The 24272-nt window shown below is 34.9% G+C and overlaps 1 protein-coding gene across 1 annotated transcript in view; it reads left to right on the top strand.

Moving 5' to 3' along the window:
• CFAP47 (cilia and flagella associated protein 47) overlaps positions 1–24272 on the top strand; it is a 520230-nt gene that overhangs the window by 472118 nt on the left and 23840 nt on the right. Inside the window, 3 exon segments of the mRNA XM_067722746.1 lie at positions 9035–9194; positions 10869–10963; positions 14315–14467. Coding sequence (XP_067578847.1) covers positions 9035–9194; positions 10869–10963; positions 14315–14467 — 408 coding nt within the window.

Raw genomic sequence — 24272 nt, 5'->3', positions numbered from 1 at the left:
CAACCAGAGGGATACTTGTGGTGATGAAACTTCTATATCTTCACTATTTCAATGTAAACATTCTGGATTTTGTATTGCATTATAGCTTTACGAGATGTTACCATGGGAGATAACTGAGTAAAGCATACTTTCATTTCTTACAACTGCATGTTTATAATTATCTCAAATGTTTTTATAATGGATAAGGATTATATCATATTATAATAAGAGAGAATAATCAGAAGGATAATGATATACACTATGTTTGGTATCTATAATATCTACTTTTTAAAAGATAAAATATACATAATTTATGTGATTATTAATAATTAGAGCTAAATAAGCATTTAGAAAAGAGACGTATTTTTTTTCCTTATGAGAGATAATTGCTATGTCTCATGTTGATTTTATTTTATTTTTTATTTTATTTTTTTCTTATATTTATTCAAGAAACATTTATGGAGACTGTTATACACCAATTACCAAGGATATGCAGGAGAATAAAATGAAGCAGTAATTTGTAAAATTTAAAGGAATATACACATTATGTAGTTCTACTCAGAAGTCTTAATTAATACATCACTGACTAATGTATAGTTTAGTCCTGATATTTAACTTTAGCGTTGTAAAATAAACTTAATATATGATACATTGAACAGATTGAATGTGACCGAATTTGCAAAGGAAAATCAGGTATATAATTCTTAACAGTCTCCACCCAACCCTTGCACACATGCTCCCAAGACTCATGTTCATTTTAGTTAACATATATCATGCAGTTTGGCAATGAATAATAAAAATATTTTATGCAGAAAAAAATGTTTTTTCAATTTAAACGTTGCTACTTGTGAATTGGAAAATGTCTTCAAGAATTCAGTGTTTAGTGGCATTTAATGTGTGCTGCTGCCTGACGTAAAGCATACCCAGGTCTCCAGATAATTGTCATGAATGTTGATTAAATTATGTTGACAGCTGAGCATAATTTCATGTTTTTTATAAAATTTCCCTTCCTATTATGTCAGATGACCAATTTTCCACACAAATGAGCTCAGGTTCCAATCAGACAGATTTGTAATTATGATTTTTAGCATAAAGCAAGCAGATTTCTAAGCTAGTCAGTGAAGCTGCTGATTTTATTGTAAAACACAAAGCTATAGCTTTTGTTATGCAAAGATGCCTGGATGCCTGCCCTTCAGAAAAATCTCTATAACCTGAAATTTAGACCTACTTCTACCACTAGAATATTTCTATGAAGAGAATGAAAATCGAACTAATTAAAATATTTTATATGGTCTGGGCTTGTAAAATGGAACCCAAGGCTTACAGTACCATTTCTCTTTTCTGTCATTTTATACAATTTTCTTAGCTTCAGAAATACAGATAAGTATTCTAACAGAGAGAGGACTAATGTCTTCTTAGGATTTAGAGAATTTGGGGCTTTTACAATAGGTAAAGTGGTTGATGGATGTAGAGATGGATAGATAGAAAGGAGATAGAGAAATAAAACTGTGAGTGAATGATGAACTTTTGATGACACATTCTTTTCCTTTAGTAAAATTGCCTGCAATGAATTGAAACCTGATGACTACTACTGACATTCAGCATTTCCTCCCCTTCTCTCATCTGATATTCTTTCTTCCTATTTCATTAAGAATATAAAGTCAAATCAGAATCTAATTGTCTGGTTCTTCCATTAGCTCGACCAGCCTGATTTTATTTTCATCCATGTGCCTTGCCTCTCCTCCCATTACATTGGAAAAGCTCTTTGTGTTCTTATGGCCAGCCCTCTACCTGTTCACTGAATCCCACGCCTACTCAACTATGTGGAGCTCTCCAGCTCTTTCCTCTGTCTTCTGTGTAATAATTCTTGTGGGATTATGCCTATCAACATAGCAAGCATGCAATAATACCTCTTAATGTTAAAAGACATGCATCTCTTTACCCCTTATCCCTGCCAGGTACTATCCCATTTCTCTGATCCCTCTTTATGGCAAAACAACTTGAAAGGTTGTCTATACTTATGGCCCTCATTTCTTATACATTATCCTTTTTTTCTTTTTTTTTTTTTTATTGAGGTACAGTTGATTTACAATGTTGTGTTAGTTTCAGGTGTACAGCAAAGTGATTCAGATATATAGATATAGATATGGATAGATAGATTCTTTTTCAGATTATTTTCCCTTATAAGTTATTGCAAAAGCTAATCTTACTTTATTCCCCATCAGTCTACAGATGATTCTGCTTTTTTTTTTTTTTTTTTTTTTTTTTTTTGTGGTACACGGACCTCTCACTGTTGTGGCCTCTCCCGTTGCGGAGCACAGGCTCCGGACGTGCAGGCTCAGCTGCCATGGCTCACGGGCCCAGCCGCTCCGCGGCATGTGGGACCTTCCCGGACCAGGGCACGAACCCATGTCCCCTGCATCAGCAGGCGGACTCTCAACCACTGCGCCACCAGGGAAGCCCGATTCTGCTCTTTTGAAGTTCATCAGTAACATAACACTGCCAGATCTAATCGTCTATGTGCATCCTCATCTTGTTCATGAGCTCTACTTGATACAGTTGATCTCTCACCATTTTGGAAACAATTGGCCTCCAGGATTCAATTCTCCCTTGATTCTCCTTCTATCTCTCTAGTAAGGCCTCCTCAGTCTTTTTTGCATTTTCTCCCCTGTTCCTATCCCCTGAATTCCCAGAGGCCCAAGGTGCTGTCTTCTCTTTTCATTTCTGTCCATACTTGTTCCTGATGAGCTCTCATTCAGTCACAAGTGAATTCAAACAACTTTTAAATTGATAGCCCCAGCCTCAATTTCCCCTTAAATTCAGACACATATAGCCACCTGCTATCTTGGTATTCCCCCCATGGATGTCTACAAGGCTTCTCAGACTTCCTTAGGTGCTTTGCTCAAATGACACCTATCAGAGAGGCCTTCCTGGACCACCCTATATTAACATCCACATCACTCTCTAACTCTTTATTGTTTTACTTAACAACACCATACATATAATACATTTTATTTATTGTTTGACTTCTCACCCCCAACACATTCTGGAATGCATGATCCAGAAAAGCAAGGAATTTATTTTCTTCACTATTTTATCCCTTATTACAATGCATGGCACAGAGTATTTTCTGAATGAATAAGTGAAAGAATAAAACAGTGTACAATCGATGTATACTGTACAAAATGGAATTATCTGGATGGATCTGAAATAGTACCTTTGCCATAGCAAAATCTTGGTATGTATATTATATTCATATATATATATATATATATATATGTGTATATATGCTTCCTTTTTCATATGAGGAAAATCTCACTTAGAAATTTAAATAACTTTCCCAGTTTCCCAGAACTAATGAATATCAGAGCATAGATTTAAATTTGTAAATCTCAAATGCTTGACATTATATCATAGAGTATTCCTGCAGGTGAAGAGAGAGATTTTACATACACACACACACAACTTAGCAGTGCAGAGAACAAGGAAGATATGGTAATTGATCAATAAGGGATATTATTTTAATTGAAATTAAAATTACTTTCCAAGAAAATATTCAATTTCCTGACATTAATTTTTAAAACCTTAGTTATCTTTTCTATTTATAAGGAAAAATGTTACCATAGAATATTAAGACTGGAAGGCACATTAAGATATTCTAAATATTAATGTAAAGCTCAAAACCCTTCTCTTGGTCATCACTGTCAGTGGTTATTAGCATGTGCTTGAAGGCCTTCAATAACAGAAAACTCTGTCCTTTACTGTGTCTCTGGTCAGGAGGCTCTGATAGTGGACTTTTCACTCATTTTTGACCCAGCAGTGGAATGTTTACATTGGAATCAGTATTTCCTTTAAGTTTTATTTGTTTATTTTTTGCTAATGTATTCTTAGATTTTTAAAAAAGCAAACATAAAACTTTAACTTACAGGTGCTTAGTTCATGATGTAAAACTTACCTTAGCAATCATATTTGTGTTGAATAATCCCAAATATCTACTTTAAAAGCATTATATGTCTCAAACTGAACATTTTTTTCTAAGAAGCATGGATTTGTATCTATTCCCCAATGACCTATACGAGTAAATGTGACCTTCTACTTAGTGCTCACTTTTTGTACACTAGTCCTTTTAATGGTGTCTTCTTTGGACAAGTTCTTTATTAAATCTCAGACATTAGCTCGCTCTATAAAAGATGGAGGAGTAAAGCAGCAGCAGTCTCTAATCCTTCATGAAGAAAATTCCATCCCTGAAATGCCCTTTTTGTTCTTCAATAGATGCTTCCATTCAATACATGCACCTCAGTCAGCAAGATACAGGTTGGATGGGAATACTGCTTCATCCCTAGCTTTTCCATGATCATAGCAGCCAAATGGCAGTCAGAGTCAAATTTCTCTATCTGTCCTGTTTTGAGAGCCTGGAATTAGAAAGTCTCTAAGCAAGTTCAGTGGCATCCCATGCCTCAGCCTCTGAGATAACATAGAAGGAAAGATAATTTCATGTATCAGTTTGCTAGGGCTGCAATAATAAAATACCAGTCTGGGTGGATTAAACAAAATAAATTTATTTTTTCACAGTTCTGGGGGCTGGAAGTTCAAAATCAAGGGACCAAGATATTTGATTTCTTCTAAGGTGTCTCTATTGGGCTTGTAGCTGGCTGCCTTCTCACTGTGCCCTCACATGGTCTTTCCTTTGTATGTGGGCATCCTTGGTGTCTGTCTTGGTGTCACAATTTCCTTTTTTTATAAGGACACCAGTCAGACTGGATTAGAGCCTACCTTAACAGTCTTATTTTAACTTAACCACCTCTTTAAAGGTCCCCAACTTCAAATACAGTCACTTTTGAGACACTGGCAATTAGAACTTCAACATATGAGTTGGGGAGGGGGGCATAATTCAGCCTATAATATCTCTAAAGAACCAATGAAAGGACTCTTCTCCAAACTACCACATTAACAATTCTGTTCTATTTTTTAGTGATAATTTAAAGATTATTAAATCAGTTATTGAAAATATAAAGTATTCAAGTAGAAAGTGCACACATTTCATGTGTGAAAGTGGTTGATGAAAAGTCACATTCTTGATGACTTGATGTTTTAGAAATAAAAGCTTGCTTTCTTATTTAAGATAAACCACTATAGCAGCAACATGGATGGACCTAAAGATTCTCGTACTAAGTGAAGTAAGTCAGACAGAGAAGGACAGATATTATATGATATCACTTATATGTGGAATCTAAAAAAAATAGTACAAATGAACTTATTTACAAAACAGAAAGACACTCACAGACATAGAAAACAAACTTATGGTTACCAAGGGGAAGATGGAGGAGGGATAAATTGGGAGTAGGGGATTAACAGATGCACACTACCATATATTAAACAGATAAACAACAAGGTCCTACTGTATAATACAGGGAACTATGATCAATATGTTGTAATAAACTAATGGGATAGAATCAAAGAAAAGAATATAGATATATACACATATATACGTATAACTGAATCACTTTGGTATACACCTGAAACACAATATTGTAAATCAACTGTACTTCAGTTAAAACAAACAAATAGACATTTGACAAAAGTATAAATAAATTAATTAAAGAAACCACTATAACAAAAATAATAGCATCACTTAGGGAGCTAGAATGTTTAAGTATCTCTTTGATTTCCTGACATGGGCTATTTCTAATTCCATGCTAAATATTAGAAATTATGCTGTGGGGAGCAGTAGTGTAATACCACTAAAGTGATTAAAAATTAATCTCTCCAAATGAAATATTTTCATTACTAAAATGAGTATTATGCTCACTTTATGCTCTTGAGAAGATTTTCTTCTAAGAAGGCAAGTAACCTCATTCCATTAAAGTATTGTACAATTTCTATATTTCAAATTGGAGATCAGTGCATAAATATTTCTATTACATTTGATCAAAAGAGCAGTCAAAATAGCAGTATTAGAATACACTGAATAAAATTTGAATATTAAGTGCAGCTAGGCCATAGCAGATTTCAAAAGCAAAATAACAATAATAATAATACATTGAATGCCACTCTTTTTAATATTTCTCAGATGCTAAATATGACGTATTATCAGGTCTCAAAATTATATAAATAATGTATACTTCTCTCATAAACTATATAAGTACCTAAAATCAATTATGTAAAATAAAATGTGCATATTTCCCCCTAGATACTTATTAGCATTTTGAATCCCCGAATGGTAACTGTAATAGAAAAAAGTAAATACATCTGTAGTTACTTTGTGTAGTTACTATATGGAAATGGAGTAAAACAGAAAAAGATAAGCTTAGAAAATGTTTTGAGTTTAGAATATGTTTTACTAGATTGTTTAACCTAATAGATTTAGTAATCATCACACTAGCTACATTTCCCAGTCAGAAGATAGAAACAACTGATGTGGTTTCTCCCAGCTTCCTGCTAAACACATATGAAGATGCTGAAATGAGCCTCCAGCAACACTGAACACTAACACTGGCTGAAAACCTATTCCAAGAACCTGGAAGCACCTAATATAATGCTCAAGTGAGAAAAATAAAGGCCATATCCTTGCTCTTGAATAGATCGTGAATGGACAAAAATGTCAGTGATCCCTAAAGCGTAAATGTGGGGCAATCCCATTAAAAGAACTATTTGCCAGGCCATCCCCTTCTTGGAGCTAACTGTTCATTCCAAATTTAGAAAAATTCTTTTAAAAAAATGAGCTAGGGGAGGAGACAGTTCTAGTAGAAAATAAAGCATCTATAATTAAAACAGTGTGGTACTTACACATGAAGAGGAATCTAGGGACTCCAGAAAAAGACCAAAATATATAAGGAAATGCCGTGTAGGTGGCATTTCAAATCATTGAACTTTTAAATAAGTGGTTTTTGGATAATTAGTCTCATATAGAAAATCAACAACATTGGATACATTCTTCATTCCTTACATATGGATAAATTACAAGTGGATTGAGTATTTAACTATAAGGATGAAAATATATAGATATTAGAAGAAAACATAGGTTAGATTCTTTATAAGATAGAAGTGTGGACGACTTTTCTGTCTCTACTCAAAGTGTTGCAAAGGACGATGGGAAAACCACAGAAAATATAAAATATTTGTGAGACATGAAATGAATTTGATAAATTCTCAAAGTTCTTTTCATTGCTAAGTTTCAGTGATTTCTTGGAAGTTTATTAACATTGCAGTGACTTACTATTTAAGCATGTAATAGTAGTTAAAGAAATGTATGGTGAATTCAATAGGGAACTATAGTTCTATTTGTAGACTGGTAAAAAGTTACAGCCACAAATAGCCTGCTAGATTTTTAATTAAATGAGCTTATTGGTTATAGCATTATCTTTCATTTCAAATATTATAAGAAAGCATGATGTTAGCAATGAAGTACCCTTTTGTATCTTTGTCTTGACTCCTTACACCATCTAAATGTCTGGGTTTATTTTTAGTTATAATATAATCTATTTTTAGTGGTAATATACTTTTGTAAGGGTAAATGATCATTTCTAAACTTTTCCTTGGAGATGCAATGTATGGTTTATTTGACTCAGCTCTGCTTTTTTTTTTATCATATTCCAGCTCTTTATCCTATTTTATTCTGGCTCTTGCTGTTTTTACTTATTTGAATGCAGTGATTCGTTGAAAATACAGAACTCATAAAGGCAAAATTGAAGATAGAAATTTTTCAGATATCTTAGTAAACAACATGATCTTTCATTGGGACGTTGGGCAAGTTGTTTAACCAAATTGTCTCAGTATCTCCATCTCTAAAATGAGAAACATAATAACACTTGTTTATGGCGATTTTCTGAGAATGAAATGAGATAATTGTGTGAAAAATACTTAGCACAGAGCCTGGCATAGAATCAGTAGTGAATAAATATTAACTCGTAATCATATTAATTACTAGTTATTGTTAAGTATGACAGTACACCTTAGAAAATTTTCATTTCCTGAAGGAATAAACTTTAAAATTTGAAAATTTATAAGAATTTTGAGTTGGGATATTTTGCAGAGGGGCCATTTTCTATTTTCTTTCTTGATGTTCTTAATAGTTTAGTACAGTATTCTCATCTGAGACAAAATGACTTTGAATATCATCAATCTTATAACAAAGAATTTTTAAAATATAGTCAGTAATCCCATTTTCTTGTAAAGAGTGTTACTCTTCAAAATAAAGGAAGACACCGATCACTTGGAAATCTTCACTGTTACAAATGGCTAGAAGCTCACTACTCGTCCAGTAGATAGAGGGTTTTTTTCTAAGTATGGTCTCATGATCACCTGCTTCTGGATCTCATGAGCTGCTACTTAAGTACGCAGCTTTGAGGTCCCAGCCCAGACTGAACAAATCAGAATCTCTGTAGTTGGGCCTTAGCAAGCTCCATGTCTAACAAGTTTTTCGCAGGTGGTACTTATTCAAAGCAAAGGTTGAAAAATTCGAATTCACTAGAACACAAGAAATTGCTGTCTGTTTTTCTGTCTTCTGATTTTTACAACTTGAAGTGGATGCCCCTTTCTTTCACAAATAAGCTTTGGCTTCCTTCGTGAATCAGTTAAAGAAATGAACAGTTTACTGGTAGCAGTTCTGGGGCTCCAAGCAGAAACATGGAGCTGTTATGGTCTAGAACAAAAATATGCAAAGAAATGAAAGGGTCAGAAATTGCTGTACTTTGCCTTATGCAAAATGTGGTAAGACTTGAAAAGATCCATGGGTTTTATGGGGTTTTTTTAATCACTCTGGGAAACTCAAGCCATCACTATGAACATTTCTTCAATTCTTCCAGCCTCTTCAGGAGAACCTCCTTGGCTCAGGATAAAATGTGTTTTTTAAAGAATTTTGGTGACATTTGAGGAAAATTAGTGAAGCCAGTGAAGTGCACTTATAATTTAGCATAATGTATTTTTTGTTCAGGAGTGATTTTAAAAAGTTTAGGTCATCAGTAAGGAGAGGTTACTTTCTGTGGTTAAAATTATATTCTAAAAACGTTTACCACATTAAAACTTATTTTTGTGTGTGTGTTTTTCTTTTTTACAGGAATTGCATTGCCTCCTAAAGGGACTGTAGATATCCAGGTGTTATTTGTGCCCCAGGTTATGAAATTACAAAAAACAATGGTCATTGTTCAAATGAAGAAGGCAAGTGGAGAAAGGTGGCCTGTTGACAATTTTAAAGAATTGCACACAGAGGTGAAAAGGTAACATTTACATAGCACATTGAAGGAACATGATTTCATTTTGACTGGCATTGATATGATCGGTTTCTTTTATATGTTATGCAATGTGAAGTTCATGAAGTGTTCAAATTTACATGGTCAGAGGGGGAAAATATATTTGATATATGGGGTTGTATATATCGTTGCTGATTTGAAGTTCAGAGTGAGGAACAAGTCAATCTAAGTATCGTATCAGTGAATCATAGTCAGATACATGCAAAGGGACTCCTTTTTGAGTCTGTATCTAGAGAACAACCTGGAACAGCTTGTCTGGGCAAAGCATAGGACTTCTGATGCTCGTGTTCACCAAGTGATGGCACTGTGCCAGGTATATGACGTCCTGATGAGATACTGCCATGACTAGGGTGTGCTGTCGTTGCCAGAATGCAGGTTACTTGTCCCCTCTTTGCTTCGCTGAAATTTAAGCAGATTCCAGTGATGATGCAAAATTTAAATGTTTTCTCTGCTTTTATAATTTTAATTAAATACTTGTCTAGAAACTTTATTAATTAAAAAGAAATTCTTACTTTGTCCTATATGTGCATATTTCTTCTTCACATTCAGAAAATTCTTTCCTGTGGGCTCAGAGTCCATTCTCCCATGCTTTTTACCACTCCTGCAATCAAGACTGCCGACGTGATCTGGGTAAAATGAAAATGAGGAGGCCCTTGTTCAAAAAGTATTAAGAATTTCAAGACATTAAACAAACATGAGCAATTCCAAGTGTGGAGTTCTTGCATACGTCACATGCCCATGAAGCTGGTCCTGCCTGTCGTGTCTTATGTTCCATTTTTCATAAGAAAAGCCTGTTTTCAACAACGACCAGAATCATTTTCTAGTATTGCTTTTCTCCTGATGGTGTATGATGGACGTAGAATAATTTTACAAATGCCCTTTTTCTTTTAACTGGTAGCCTCCAAAAGTAAATTACTGATAACTTTCTGAAGTCCTGTACTTAATGGTATTTTTTGTGTTTTGTGCTTTGCCCATCCAGTTTAGAACATAATATGGAAACTGTATTACTTCTGATTAATCAGTTTAGTCACATCAGTAAATACCAATACAGTCATCCCTCAGAATCCATGGGGTATCGATTCCAGGACCCCTGCAGATACCAATATCCATGGTTGCTCAAGTCCATTATATAAAATGGCATAGTATTTGCATATAACCTATGCACATCCTCCCATATACTTTAAATCACCTCTACATTACTTATAATTCCTAATATAATGTAAATGCTATGTAAATACAAGTTTTGCTTTTTGGAACTTTCTGGAATTTCTTTTTTTTTTTTTTTAATATTTTAATTTCACAGTTGGTTGAATCTGGATTCGGAACCCACAGATATGGAGGGCCAACTGCTGTACTAACCTTTGAATGTAGAGAAAAAAGTTCTTCAGTTTTAACTTGCATCTTACAATGGTTGTATTACATTTTTCTTTGTGACAGTTTACCAGGGTTTGGTTTGAAATGGTTATAAAATCAACATTTGCAGAAAATGTTTTGTATTTCATACTTAGTTTTTCTCTGCCAAAGTTTAAATTCACAAGCTTTGCTAAAACACCATTAGGTTACTAAAAAATATGTCATTTCATGCTAATATTGAAAGTGTTTATGCTTTTGTTCACTCTTAATAATTTAATTTCTAATTAGAGCTTTGGGGATAGACAGTGAAGAAATCCCAGGAATATGCTGGATATACCCTATTCTTGGATTCCCACAGGCACCACATCCTAAATTCCCCCAAGGTAGGTATATCTTAGAGTCAGAGAACACCAGGATTTTAGGTATCTTAGAGGCCTTCTAATCCCATCTCTTCTTTGTACAAGTAAGAAAATCCAGGTCCAGAGAAAGTAGGTTGTAAAGTGACCTAGCCCTATTGGTGGAAATGCTAGGACTGAATCTTGTCTCTTAACAATAAGTCCAATGATCTTTCCACAAAACCATACCATTTCCTGTTGTCTTCCTTGTTGGTAAAACCTACAAATCAACTAAGATTGAAATAACATTAAATTCAGACCCCTTTATTTCATATTCTTTGATATGCTCAGAGCCCTGTGCTAGATCTGTAAGATTCCTGGGTACTGGGGTTCTTGGATCACATTTAATCACCATATTCCAGCTTCTGTGTAACTCATGGGGGCAATGATTCCTCTATTAGTTGTCCCAGATACAAAACTTTTATGGTGTTCTCCAAAAACCAGTCAGAATGTACTACAGATTTTAGGGAGGTGGGCTTGGCCACCACACATGCAACGTAAAATCCCTACTCTTAAAATGCCTTTTTTTCCCTCAATGACCCTTTTTTTCCTCCACATACTCCAGGCTTCTCTCAAGTTTCTGTATGTTCTCTTTCCCCAACACTCTTCTCACTTCTTCTGCATACTTTTATTTTCCCGTTTTGTTCCCAGGGTCAGCGTAAGAATCACAACTCCTCTTAGATAACCATAAGGTGAAATTTAGTATCCCAGCCTCTTACCAGGCTCTAGGCATAGTTTTTCATAACTAAGAATCACTGAATTGCACAGCAAAGGGATATCTATTTTTGATCTCCACCTTGAGCAACACAGATAAGCTAAAAGAAGTCTTGAAATTTTGAATTTTTCTTCTCCCTCCAATACCAATCTTTGCTAGTGAAAAAGAGCTAGTCTTTACTGATACAAATTATGTCACCACACTTAGAAGAGAAAATAGTCAGTTTTGCTTGTGAATAACAGCATTTCCCCAGAGACACTGGTTATAAAGGAAGGCCAAGATTATATATTTCCTTGTGTAGTTTAATTTTAACTGGAGTGAAAATCCACATAACTAACAGTACCTTTGACAATAAATGTCATTTGTTTTACTTGAAATATTTTTACTCTTGAGTTAAAAAATTATCAACAACAAAAAATTATCAACACATAAATATTTCATATATACTAAATTATCTTCAGAATGCTTCAAAAACATGTCAAAATGCTTTTTTTTTATTTCCTTCAAAACATAGTTGTTTTTATACTTTCCAAAGAGCCGAACAGTTTAAAATTTATAATAGTCTTCTGATCAAAGTGATGTAATACAGCCTAGACATTACTCTGTTGGGATTCTAACAGCAGTGTTGCTCATGTCTACCCCAGACACTGCTTGTTTTTTTCCCAGATTAAAGACTTAAAGCAGATTTTTTAAAGTCTAAAATAAAACCTATGAGAAAATACAAATTTCTTGCACAGTTTTCTTCAAAGGTTAAATATGCTCCAGAAACATAGAAATTTTCTATCAAGTCACTTCTTTTCATAATTATTAGATTTTTAAAGTAAATGTGAGTTCTGTAAATAGCCTGTGTTACATTAGCACAACCAAGTAGTAACAACTGTGTTCTGAACAGACTGTGTACTAGTTATTAAATCATTTTACCAAAAGTCTAAAACCTATTCTAGTAATTCTTTTTCTCTACAAATGCCCTTGAGAAACAGATGGGTATGATTTTATACGTAAATATTATTTACTTTCAGTACAGTCCATTCTTCATTCTTAAGAGCACATCAGAAATAACCCATTGCTTTCCCTGCTCAACTGTGTCACCATCAATGTTTGTTGTTTCTTTTTTTTTCTATGTATCTATAACCCAGGTTATTCTCAAGCCCAGGGTACTTTTGTTGCTCTGTGAACCACTTTTTCTCCTGTCCTTTGGGGGTAGATAATTAGAAAAGGACTGTACTCCCTATCACAGTGTAAAGACAATGGAATGTGAATCCATTGTGGTTTAGTAATCCTGGCATTGCTAGGGCAGTAATTTCCTAAGGACTTACAGGACAAGACCAATGACATGATACTAATTGTAACTTTGATCACACTAATTTCCAATTTAATGCTTTAGGACTGAAGCTAATTATAACCAGAAAAGCTTGTACATTTTCCTCAGCCATTTCAACCCACTTAATTTACATCTAACTTTGTACCCTTGTTGTACATTTCACATATTCTAAGTCCAAAATGTTCAGTATTAACCTGTAAATTTAAAAATTAAAATAAATTTATTTTAAACATTTCTTTACTATAAATGTGGTCTATACTGTGAAAACACATAAATCTGAGGACATTATCCAATCTTGCTGTTCAGATGAACATATTATCAATATTATTGATGCCACGAAAGCATAGTGTAATCCATTTCAAAGCTTTTTTAGTATTATGACTCCCTTTTTATCTCATATTCAATTTATGTCCTATGTGCATCTGAACTGATAAAAATATAACAGTTAATATATTTTGGAGAAATAATATTCTTAAATATGGACTCTAGCATACATGGCCCCATAATATTATACAGCTAATGCCAATATATTAATATTCCTTTATATAATTAGTAGTTGATATAGACATAATATTTTGGTTGCTCACAAGATCATTAACAACTTCTGCACTTTATATAAGAAAATGTTGGAATTATATATATATAGAAATATGTAAAGTTATATATTTAATGTTTTAGTGCTGTATGCTAAATTAATATGTAATAACATTTTAATATTAACTTTAAATAATTCGTTACAATTTTTAATTACTAAATAGTGTATTTTGTAAATTTAAAAGCAATTCACAAATGGAAATCAAAATATTTTACTTAATTTAAGTGAATTTTAAGGTGCATGTAAATAAACTAATATTTTTGGTTTAGGAGATACTTTAATAAAATATATTTTATAAGTGTTATTATAAAATAAACTTATTTTTTTAATTATTTGAAGGTATTTGCTGTAGTATTTTTATGTAAGTAAAGTTTGGTATTTACCACAATGAGTATACAGCTAGCTGAAAAATCCAGTCCCTGAATCACATTTCTACATCCTAATGTAATCTTCTATACTTTGGTGTGTATCTTCTAGATTTATCTCTTGTCATGCTATTTTTACATATTATTTAATATTCATGTTGCTTCCAAAATGTCAATGTATGTTGATACTGGATGAGTGTATGTGTGTTAATACCAGATGCAATGACGTGTCAAAGTATGCCAAAGGAACTTTTATTTTTCATAACATAATTCATTTTTTCTATCTCAAGAACAATCATATAACCCAATAGTCAAATTAACTGAAAGTATTTCTCTCCTGTAGTTGTCATAAAATGTCAGTCCAGGAAGTGGGTAGAAGAGGAGGTGGAAGTCACATTGGATGGAGATTTTTGGGGACAAAATCCTATCTTAGATCTGACAGACTTTGTAGTGATTCCAAAAAGAAAATCATATGATTCTTATGAAGATATCAAAGGTAAGAGAACCACAGTCATGGGTATAAAAAATTATAATAAATAAAAACTCAATTTTCCTTAAATTTCAGGTTGCTGATTACTCAGTTGCATGAAAATCCATTCCCATTTATTTTTCACATACAATATCATTAAAACAGTGTCCAATGAGTGTTCGCTTATGTTTCTTCTCTTCACATAGTAGTTTTCTCCAAAGCGACAATAATTATGGTTATCAGTGGACTTATAAAAATAGGTTGTGATTTTGTCATCAGTGAGGAAAGAAAAAGTTACAGTAACTGTAATTTTCATTTTCCTTCAACTTTAATTTCTTCCTTTACTCTCTTTTTCTGATTTAAGGAATAAGATTGAAGCCATGGCTTCAGCTTTAAACTTGGAAGCAGAACCTTGAATAAAATGTTTCTTATTTAAAGAAATAGAAAAATTGACATAAATTAGATAAAATTTATGTCAATAAAAATTGACATAAATCAATAAATTGACATATATTTTGTACAACTACCCCTCTGACATTTAGAACCTTAAATAAGACTTTTCAAAAAGTTAATATTATGGTCTGGCAAAATCAAATCTCAATGATGCAAACTTTATTTTTCAGCTATTTCCCAGATGAACTAAAGTAGAATGCTCCTATTCACACTGAAAGGGAAATTTCCATAGCAGTGTTTTATTAGAATCAAGGGGAGAAATCTATGTTTATGTATTATTTAAAAAGCAAATTAACCACAAAATTAAGTATGAAATTCCTTGCAGAAACAAAATATCTTCTCTAGTTTTCTCATTTATATGTATAGTTTTTTACTTTAATCTCACTATCATCTCTGTGTCTAATCTAATTATTTCAGTGATAAGAGAATGTAAATGAGGTATAACTGAAGAGAGAGAGAGTATACAAGAGTATAGAGAGGATATACAAGAGATAGTAAAATAGTTTTTAATATTTTATAATAGCAGCTATTTCTACTAAGTTATAAATGCTCATTTTAAATGGTTCAAGAAATTCCTGAAGTAATATGGAAAGCAGCCCCTCAACTCAATTCAGCCCCACTCAGATGGTGTTAGGATATAATAAACTTGATATATACCCTCTCATACTTCCGGCCATACTTGAGTGATGGAAACATGTTAGGAATTTAACCAGTTATTTTAACTAAGACCAATTAACAGTGACAAACAAGACAGGCGTATTTCTCTTTCACATGTAAGCCTGGACTTGTGCATGGTTTAGGCAGTACAGTGCCTCTGCCCCTCAAGATTATCAGGGATTCAGGTTCCTTTTCTCTTGTTGCTCCACCATCCACTAAGTTGTCCTCCTCTGCATGATCAGTTCTACAGTCATGTCCACAGTGAAGAGCAAGCTGGTTCCCTTTAAAGCCATGACCTGAAGACGCATATGTGATTTCTACTTCTATCCCACTGGTGAGACCTCAGTCATATGGGCACACCTAGCTGCACTTGAGGCTGGGAAATGCCTCTTGACAGACCCAGATAAAACTGGGGGACATTCTATTATGAAAAAAGAGGAAAAGAGAGAAAGTAAATATTGGGGAGACAATTAGCAGTCTCTGCCATATTTTATTTGCTGTGAACTGTTAAAATCTATCATCAGTCCATCCGAAAGTACTTAATGAGGACCTATTATACATCAAGTGTTTTCTGGGCATGGAAATTCACACATACCCCTATCCCTCTCCTACCATCAGACTGGTCTCCCCACTCTGTAGGATAGAGTTCCAGTCAGTTTCTGGTCAACATCTCAAATCGCCTACTGAGATGAGGATCCAGGTTTAACTGGCTGGCTCTGCACAGCCGCTGTTGCTGTGAACCGAGCACCACCCTCCATTCTCCACTTCTCTCAGCCACCTATCTGATATAAAGTATTGTCACTCTGTCTGTGCCTTCTACCATACCCCAAACCCAGATTAGAACCTTTCTGATATCCATGCCAGTTTATTTATTAAGCGCTTAGTCTTCCAAGAACAGTGCTAAGTGTTTTATGTTTTGTATTTATTGTATTATTATAGAACTTATCATCAAAGAAACCCTATGAAGCACATAGTATCCCTGTATTTTTATTTTACAAGTGAGGAAATCTAAGTAAAAGAAGTTTAGTGACTTATCCAGGGTCCTACAATGCAGCAGTGGAAGGGATAATGCATGAATCCAGGCCTGATTTTTTTTTTTTTTTTTTTTTTTTTTGTGGTATGCGGGCCTCTCACTGTTGTGGCCTGTCCTGTTGCGGAGCACAGGCTCCGACGCGCAGGCTCAGCGGCCAAGGCTCACGGGCCCAGCCGCTCCGCGGCATGTGGGATCTTCCCGGACCGGGGCATGAACCCGTGTCCCCTGCATCGGCAGGCGGACTCTCAACCACTGCGCCACCAGGGAAGCCCCTGACTATTTTTTAAAACCGTTTTAACAAATACTTTAGATTTAAAACCTAAAGATGAAATAGTAGGTTCTGAGCTGTTCATATTGGCATCAGGCCTAACCTAATTGCTTTATCTTCTAAAGCCCTGTAGAAATCAAAAACTTTTACAAGGGAAAAGCTTTCTAAGAGGTTCCCTAGCATAAGGTATAATGCCCGGTACAAAGTGGCCAATCAATAAACAGAGTTGTTTCAGCTTTCCCTTTATTATCACACTCTCTTCTATTTTACTTTGTACTCTGTTTTATCCTGTTGCTCTTTTTTTCAGTAGTAGTGTTTACACATTACTTGCTGAATAAAAAATGACTTTGCGACATATAAAAGTACCAATACCCATCAATTTTTCACCTATAAAAATATCTATTCCGTATGAAATGATATTTGATCACTTTTACCTACTAAAATGTTTTTGTTTTGTTTTGTTTTTTTGCGGTAAGTGGGCCTCTCACTGCTGTGGCCTCTCCCGTGGCGGAGCACAGGCTCCGGACGCGCAGGCTCAGTGGCCATGGCTCACGAGCCTAGCCGCTCCGCGGCATGTGGGATCTTCCCGGACTGGGGCACAAACCCGTGTCCCCTGCAACGGCAGGCGGACTCTCAACCACTGCGCCACCAGGGAAGCCCTACTAAAATGTTTTTGACGTGATTCAATCTATATAAAATAATCTTGAATTACATTCACCATTTGTTCCCTACTGTCATTCTAGCCTGTTTATCTTTATTTGCTGAAGCTGTAATATGTAGAGCTAGGGAATATTTATTTCTCTGCTTTTCTATGCAGGCCTGCTTTCTCCTCTCTTTGCAGGTCTCCTTTCTCTGCCTGCTCATTGACTTATACACATGGCTCCATCACACTTAATCAACACTTCCATTTGCTTCATGAAACCCTTGGTGTCTTCCAAAAAAGATTATTCAAACTGGGGTTCTATTATTTGCAAATAAACATTCTGAGAGTAAATGTAGAAGAGGAACTAGAAATAATAAATATTTCTTAAATGAATTACAAAAATGTCAGAATAATCTCCCCTACACACTTTCACTATAAAATTTGCAAGGCAATATTTGAAAAGCTGGAGATGGAATTATGAAATGAGTATCTATGTTATATGTATCCAATGTATTTCAAAAGGTCTTTGGAATTCCAAAAATATTAGTTCACCCTAACTGTGTTCTTTTTATTTACTGGCTAGTTATAGATAGTATGAAGTATGTGAGAGTTGGAGATAGTAATGCAGTTACTGGGTTGCACAATGAGATATTTAATTCTTAATTATATTAACTTATTTTTTCCCTTTGGTTGAATTTTAGTTTTGTCATTGCAAAATGCCAGTGTAATCACGAACTGCTTAAATTTATAAAAAGTGAAATAAATTTATATGAGGAGAGGGAAATTTTCCATTTCAGTGCCTTTTCATTTATTCTCTATTTCAAAGAACTATCCATTAATAATGGAATCAGACTGATACAAAGCATTTCCATTTATCTCAAAAAAGTTATTATAAATTGGATATAGATTTTACCTTAGTGAATCATGTAGTGACATTAGACAAATGTAGGAAATGTGTAATCTTTAATTAAATGAAATTCTGTTGGCTTTCTTTGCTTCAACTGATAGACAATACTCAAAGAAAATTCTGATTGTTTATACATACCAGAGATAAGAATATTAGTGTAGATTAACCTCAGAATTCAGATGTGTAATACAACTTCCAATTTCCAGTGATAAATAAATGTAAGTGCTTTCTTATTAAAATAGAAAATAATTTTAGTAAGCAGCCAACCTATAATAATTGTACCCCAGTGAATGTCCAGTTTCTTTCTGAAGTGAAACCATTGTTTTGTGTGTCATCCTACTATGCTTCAGTGAATTTTTTTAAGGGGGGGTTCTTTATTCTTTTTTTAAAATAAATAAATTTATTTATTTATTTATGTCTGCATTGGGTCTTTGTTGCTGTACGCGGGCTTTCTCTAGTTGTGGCGAGCGGAGGCAACTCTTTGTTGTGGTGCACAGGCTTCTCACTGCGGTGGTTTCTCTTGTTGCAGAGCACGAGCTCTAGGTGCGTGGGCTTCAGTAGTTGTGGTTTGCTGGCTCAGTAGTCGTGGCTCACGGGCTCTAGAGCACAGGCTTAGTAGTTGGGACGCACAGGCTTAGGTGTTCTGCGGCATGTGGGATCTTCCCGGACCAGGACTCGAACCCATGTCTCCTTCATTGGAAGGTGGATTCTTAACCACTGCACTACCAGGGAAGTCCACTTCAGTGAATATTAATAGTTTAGTGTTCAAGCCTTGATTTTTATTTGAAATCTATCCCGTTGAAGGGAAAATGTTGATGCTTCTATGACATGAAGTGGAAAGGAAGGTAAAGAAATGCTTGTATCCAGGACTCATCTTACTATGTTCTTGCTACTTTAAATTGCTTAAATTGTACCCTTGTCAGGTTGCAAGCTAAAGAAATTATAATTCTGATAATAGAAATTGATTAAATCTTATTACCTGAAAAAAATCCGCTTCCTCCTAGATAAGCAGGGTCTATAAGGAAGCTGCCAACATCATTTTGAGAGGTTTGAAAGGCATGTTAGGAAAACAGTCTCTCTCAAATAGCTCTTGAAAATACACCTTTTGATATGGTTCATATTTTACTGCTTCATTACTTTTCATGATGAAAAGTAATGCTTACTATTGAAAATTACTATTTGGAAGGCTTGCAGGCTTATCTCTTCCCATCATTCTCTCTAAAATAGCTTTTTCTCTGCTCAGTACCACCGAACGCGAGAAGCTATCTATTTTTTGGCAAAAGACATTTTAATTGGTGAACGTTTATTTCTGTTCTGAAGCATGTCTTGCTACACAGAAGTACGTTTGTTCAGTCCCCTCTCAACTTTAATGTTTTTCTCTGTCTTAGTGTCTTTTCTCTGAATATTTAATAAATCAGTTGACCTCTCTCTTTTCTGAGTTCCTTAAAAGCATCTGGTAATAACTGGATTCCTTTCACTGCTGTTATTCCAAAGATGTAACCAACTTACATGCACTCTGTAATTCTCCCTGCTCGCCCTTTCCTTCTCACCTATTTCTTTATGGAGGGACAAGTCTGGTCACAAGTCTGAATACTATTTTAGACTTTATGCAAAGGCAAACCAGCTGTTTTCACCTACGCGTGTCATTTAATTATAGTTTACTCAACACATTATATAGAATTCAAAAGAATCATGTTGTTTAAGCCATTTTGTACTTCCTGTAGTCTCTTAAATCCCTTATGGTGGAAATTAGAGCACTTCACTCTGTGGCTTGAACTTTGATGGGGCTTTTTTAGGTGTGATCATTAATTACACCCTGTATTCCCTCATCCGAATTTATAAGCATCTGAGAAATAGATGTAGAAATAAAGCAGATGGAGATCAAAAGGTACCTTTATATAAAGGTGAACTGGAAAATGACTTTGGATTTGTTTGGGCTTATTAATACCTTCCACCAAAATCAAGTGCATTAACCCCAACCTAGCCAGTTGTAGACTCCCTATAGGAATAAACAACCAACACATGAAGAAGAAAGAGAAAGTGTACATCCTGGATTCAGGACATCGGGAAAGAAAAAAAAGGGTCTGCTCATCTGCTCATGCTTCATTTCTTCACCCAAATTCACGGATCAGATATGTTGCTTTTCCTTGGATGGCAGATCATGATGGAGGAGGCAGATTGATGCTGAGATTTTTTTTCCTCCCATAACTTTCCCTTCTAGTGAGTGAATAAGCCTCTCTATGTAAACATGATCAGTAGGAAATAAGGATCCCCACCACTGCCTTCCCATTATTTCCCTTTATCTTCATCATCTTCTTTCCCTGAGAGTCCAATAAAACTATCAAACCTCATTAAATGAAAATACCAGGACCTCTCTGTTCTCTTTCCACCCTGACTCCTCACACACACCATTGAGTTAATGAAGATTGATCGCTTTCATATCTTTTTTATTCAGCAACAATCTAGGGAGCATCTTTGCTCCCAGGTATTATGCTGAGTCCCAGAGATGCCAAAATTTAACAAGACACAAACTGTTGTGAAGGAATTCAAAAAACATCTATCCAATATGTTGGATTTATGCACCTGTACTATTTAAATCAATTGGTGTTGCCCTACTGGGATATTATAATACTTGTATTTTTAGACTGTATTTTGAAATGTCACTTCTATAAGACTACAAATTATACCGTGTGGACAGAATTTCCCCTATAGTTGTGTTTATTCTTCCTAAGTAACTCCTAGTCCGTGCCTTCTTTGTGCCTCTCTGGAGATTAGTTCGGTGACGCTCTCTCTATGGGACTTTTTCTGTGAGAGTAGTTTTGCCATTGAACTGCATAACAGATTCATGCCTCTTCCTGTTATTTCCCAGTGTTCAGTAGCTTGAGGCTGTTTTTCTTTGATTAATCTATTGTCTTTTTTTGTGCCTGATTTGCTGATTTATGTGTCACACTGGTCGCCATTTCACCCCCCAGGCCAGTCATCTTGTTGCATGTTGTTTACGTGTTGAGTGTAAACACCATGTTGGGTTTGATCTGTGATCACAAACAGCTCCTGAGAAGCTCGTCATTGGTCCTCCCATGACCCCATATTGGCCTCTAGATTTGATCCTTTCCTCTGCTTCTCTTCATTTTGCTTTCTCTACTCCACTCACTCCATTAAGCCTTCTGTCGTAACTACTCTAATGAGAGTACCCCTGACAAGATTGTCAACCTTATCCAATATGCCTAATCCAGTGGTCAGATTTGTGTTCTGAGCTTACGCGTCGGCAGCATTTACCAGTTGACCCAGTTAAAGAAATTTCTGTTCTTGGCTGTCATGACTAGCTTTATTTATCTCTCCCTTCTCCATCTCTGTTGTTGGCTCCTCTTCCTCTGATCAGGATCTAAATGTTTGAGTGACCCAGGCCTCTGCCCTGAGGGCCATCACACCCGCTTGCGCAGGTGGTGGCCTGCACATTTCCAGATGCAGCTGCTGATGGCGTCTTCTCAGCAGTTGTGCCACTTGACAGGCCTGGTATCCTAGGTTGTGACACCTGAACACAGACAGCTTGGGTTCTTCCATTTAGTCTCTGTAGGGCCTTGACAAAATTACTTTAGTTGTCTATAAACTTTGTTTCTTCAATTGTAGTATGGAGATAGTAATGGTATCTATTTCATAGGATATTTTTTTAAGATTAAGTGCAAATACATAGAATCCTTAAAAGTGCCTGATTCTCAGTAAGTGTCTCAGAAGTGTTAGATATTACCATTATTATCATTTAAAGCTCTGTTTGGGCATTCTCTGACAGTGATGTAACTAGAGGGCCTGTCTTCAGTCACTGACAAATGACATGTTGAGATGGAAACATGATTCTTTCAATGTCATTCAGTGGGTTTTGTCATTAATACACAAAAGAATATTCTATCAAAAAAGAAAGTACGAAAATGTGGTACCTAAATCTTAGAGTCTGAAATTGGGTGCTCATTGCTAAAAGGTTAGATAAAATATTTATGTTACAAGAAGTTCCTTTATCTTTTATTTCTGGTTTCTTGTTTAAAATGAAACATGTAAGAAGAGCATCAGCTATGTGGCCACTTTCTTCCTTTAATTTTCATTTTGTAGTGCTTGCAGTTGTATTAAAGGACCATGCAGTTATTTTAAGTTAATCAAAATGTTTGGTCTATTAAATGACCTTATGAAAGTGCAGTAAAGCATGTAAATGAAATACCCCTTCAAAAAGGTACACAATTTTGTAAAAAAATAATAAGAATGTGCAGACGGCACATTCTTCATTATCCGTTCAAAGAAAATAGCTTTAGATAGTTTATCCAGTATCCTCTCTTTTCTTTGAATACCTTGTTGTCGTCATCCTATTTCAGATTTGTCTTCAGTACTCCATTCATTCCTTGTATGATTACTATGTTCTTTCAAACAAATGTAGATGCCTGTTATTAATGAAGAGACAACTATAGAAATTTAGGGAAGGAGCATGAATAATATTGTTCTTTATACTTTGATATTCATTTCTCTATAATTGAGACATTTTGGTTCGGTTTACTATGAAACGTATTTCTTACAGATTAAAATATATATGGTATAAAATACATAATTTCAAAGTACATTTTGCAAATAAATTGGTTAAAATTCAGTACTTTTTGATTATTTATCATATTTAATCAAGCGTTCTCTTTTTAAAAATTACTAATATTCTTCCACATTGAATAAAATGCAGTCATTGCCCTGAGAAAATTCACCCAAGTAATAGGCACCCTTGGCCAACATAGTGCCCATTGCATGATTTATGGGCATGATGATACAAGCATTAGATTGAATGATAATTATGCAGGCATAATATCTGGATGGAGACATACCCCTCTTATTCAATATAATGACCTTGCTGTCATACCCAAATGATTATTACCATCATTATTTTATGAGACAGTAAATGATCAATAGATAGATAGAAAGATATAGATATCTCATATTCTACAATTCTCTGAAACCTGTTTGATTAAATATTTTGTATGTATCAATATGTTAAGGGTATGAATACAGTACTGAAGTGATAAGCTCATGATTCTAGTTACCAGTCAGGACTGCTCATGTAGCTGCCACTTCACACATCTCAGGGCATTGCTTGAGCTTAATCTACATCTTCCTCTCACCCTTGTGAAAGTCACCACATGGCCTGAACTACTGCAGAAACTTCATTACCTTCTCTCCTAATCCCCTTTTGCTCAATTTACCATTCAACGATCACATCACTTCCATACTTAAAACATTCAGTAGGCTCTTGTTATTCTTAGAAGTCCCAAATCGTCACTGTACTCTGCATGGTCTTGCCTATTTTGCCCATTTCATCTCTTGACAAGTTCTTCCTACTCCCTTTTGCTCCACCTGCTTAAGTTCTTTCTCAAATGAGCCAAGGTGGTTTCCACCATGGAAAAATTCCCCATGCTGCTCTGATGCCTAGGAGGCATTTACTTTCTCTCTACATCCAGGAAACCCTTATCGCCTTTCAACTTTGGTGTACTGGTCACCTCCTCAGGACCTTAGAAGTCAAGTTCCCAGGACCTTTGCTCTCATAGTCTCTTCTGCTTCTCCATAGTAGCCGTTATCACAGTAGTCATTTAAAAACTAGTGATATAATTGGTAGTTTATTGGCAGTTTTTCCCTCCCAATCATAAAGCTCCATGAGGACAAGAACCTTATTTGTCATTTCAAGGAAAGCTTTCAATTATTATTCATTGAATGAATAAAGAAATGAAAATATAAATGATAAGAAAAACGTTTTTAAAGTCTGTTTAGATGTTGGCTGTGGAAACAAAATTATCTGCCTCATATTCATGAATTTAGCCGTAGCTAGGAAGTTTTACTGGGGCAAATTCTACA

Source organism: Pseudorca crassidens, chromosome X (assembly GCF_039906515.1).
Source record: "Pseudorca crassidens isolate mPseCra1 chromosome X, mPseCra1.hap1, whole genome shotgun sequence".
NCBI lineage: Eukaryota > Metazoa > Chordata > Mammalia > Artiodactyla > Delphinidae > Pseudorca > Pseudorca crassidens.
This window is presented reverse-complemented; position numbering and strand designations above follow the sequence as displayed.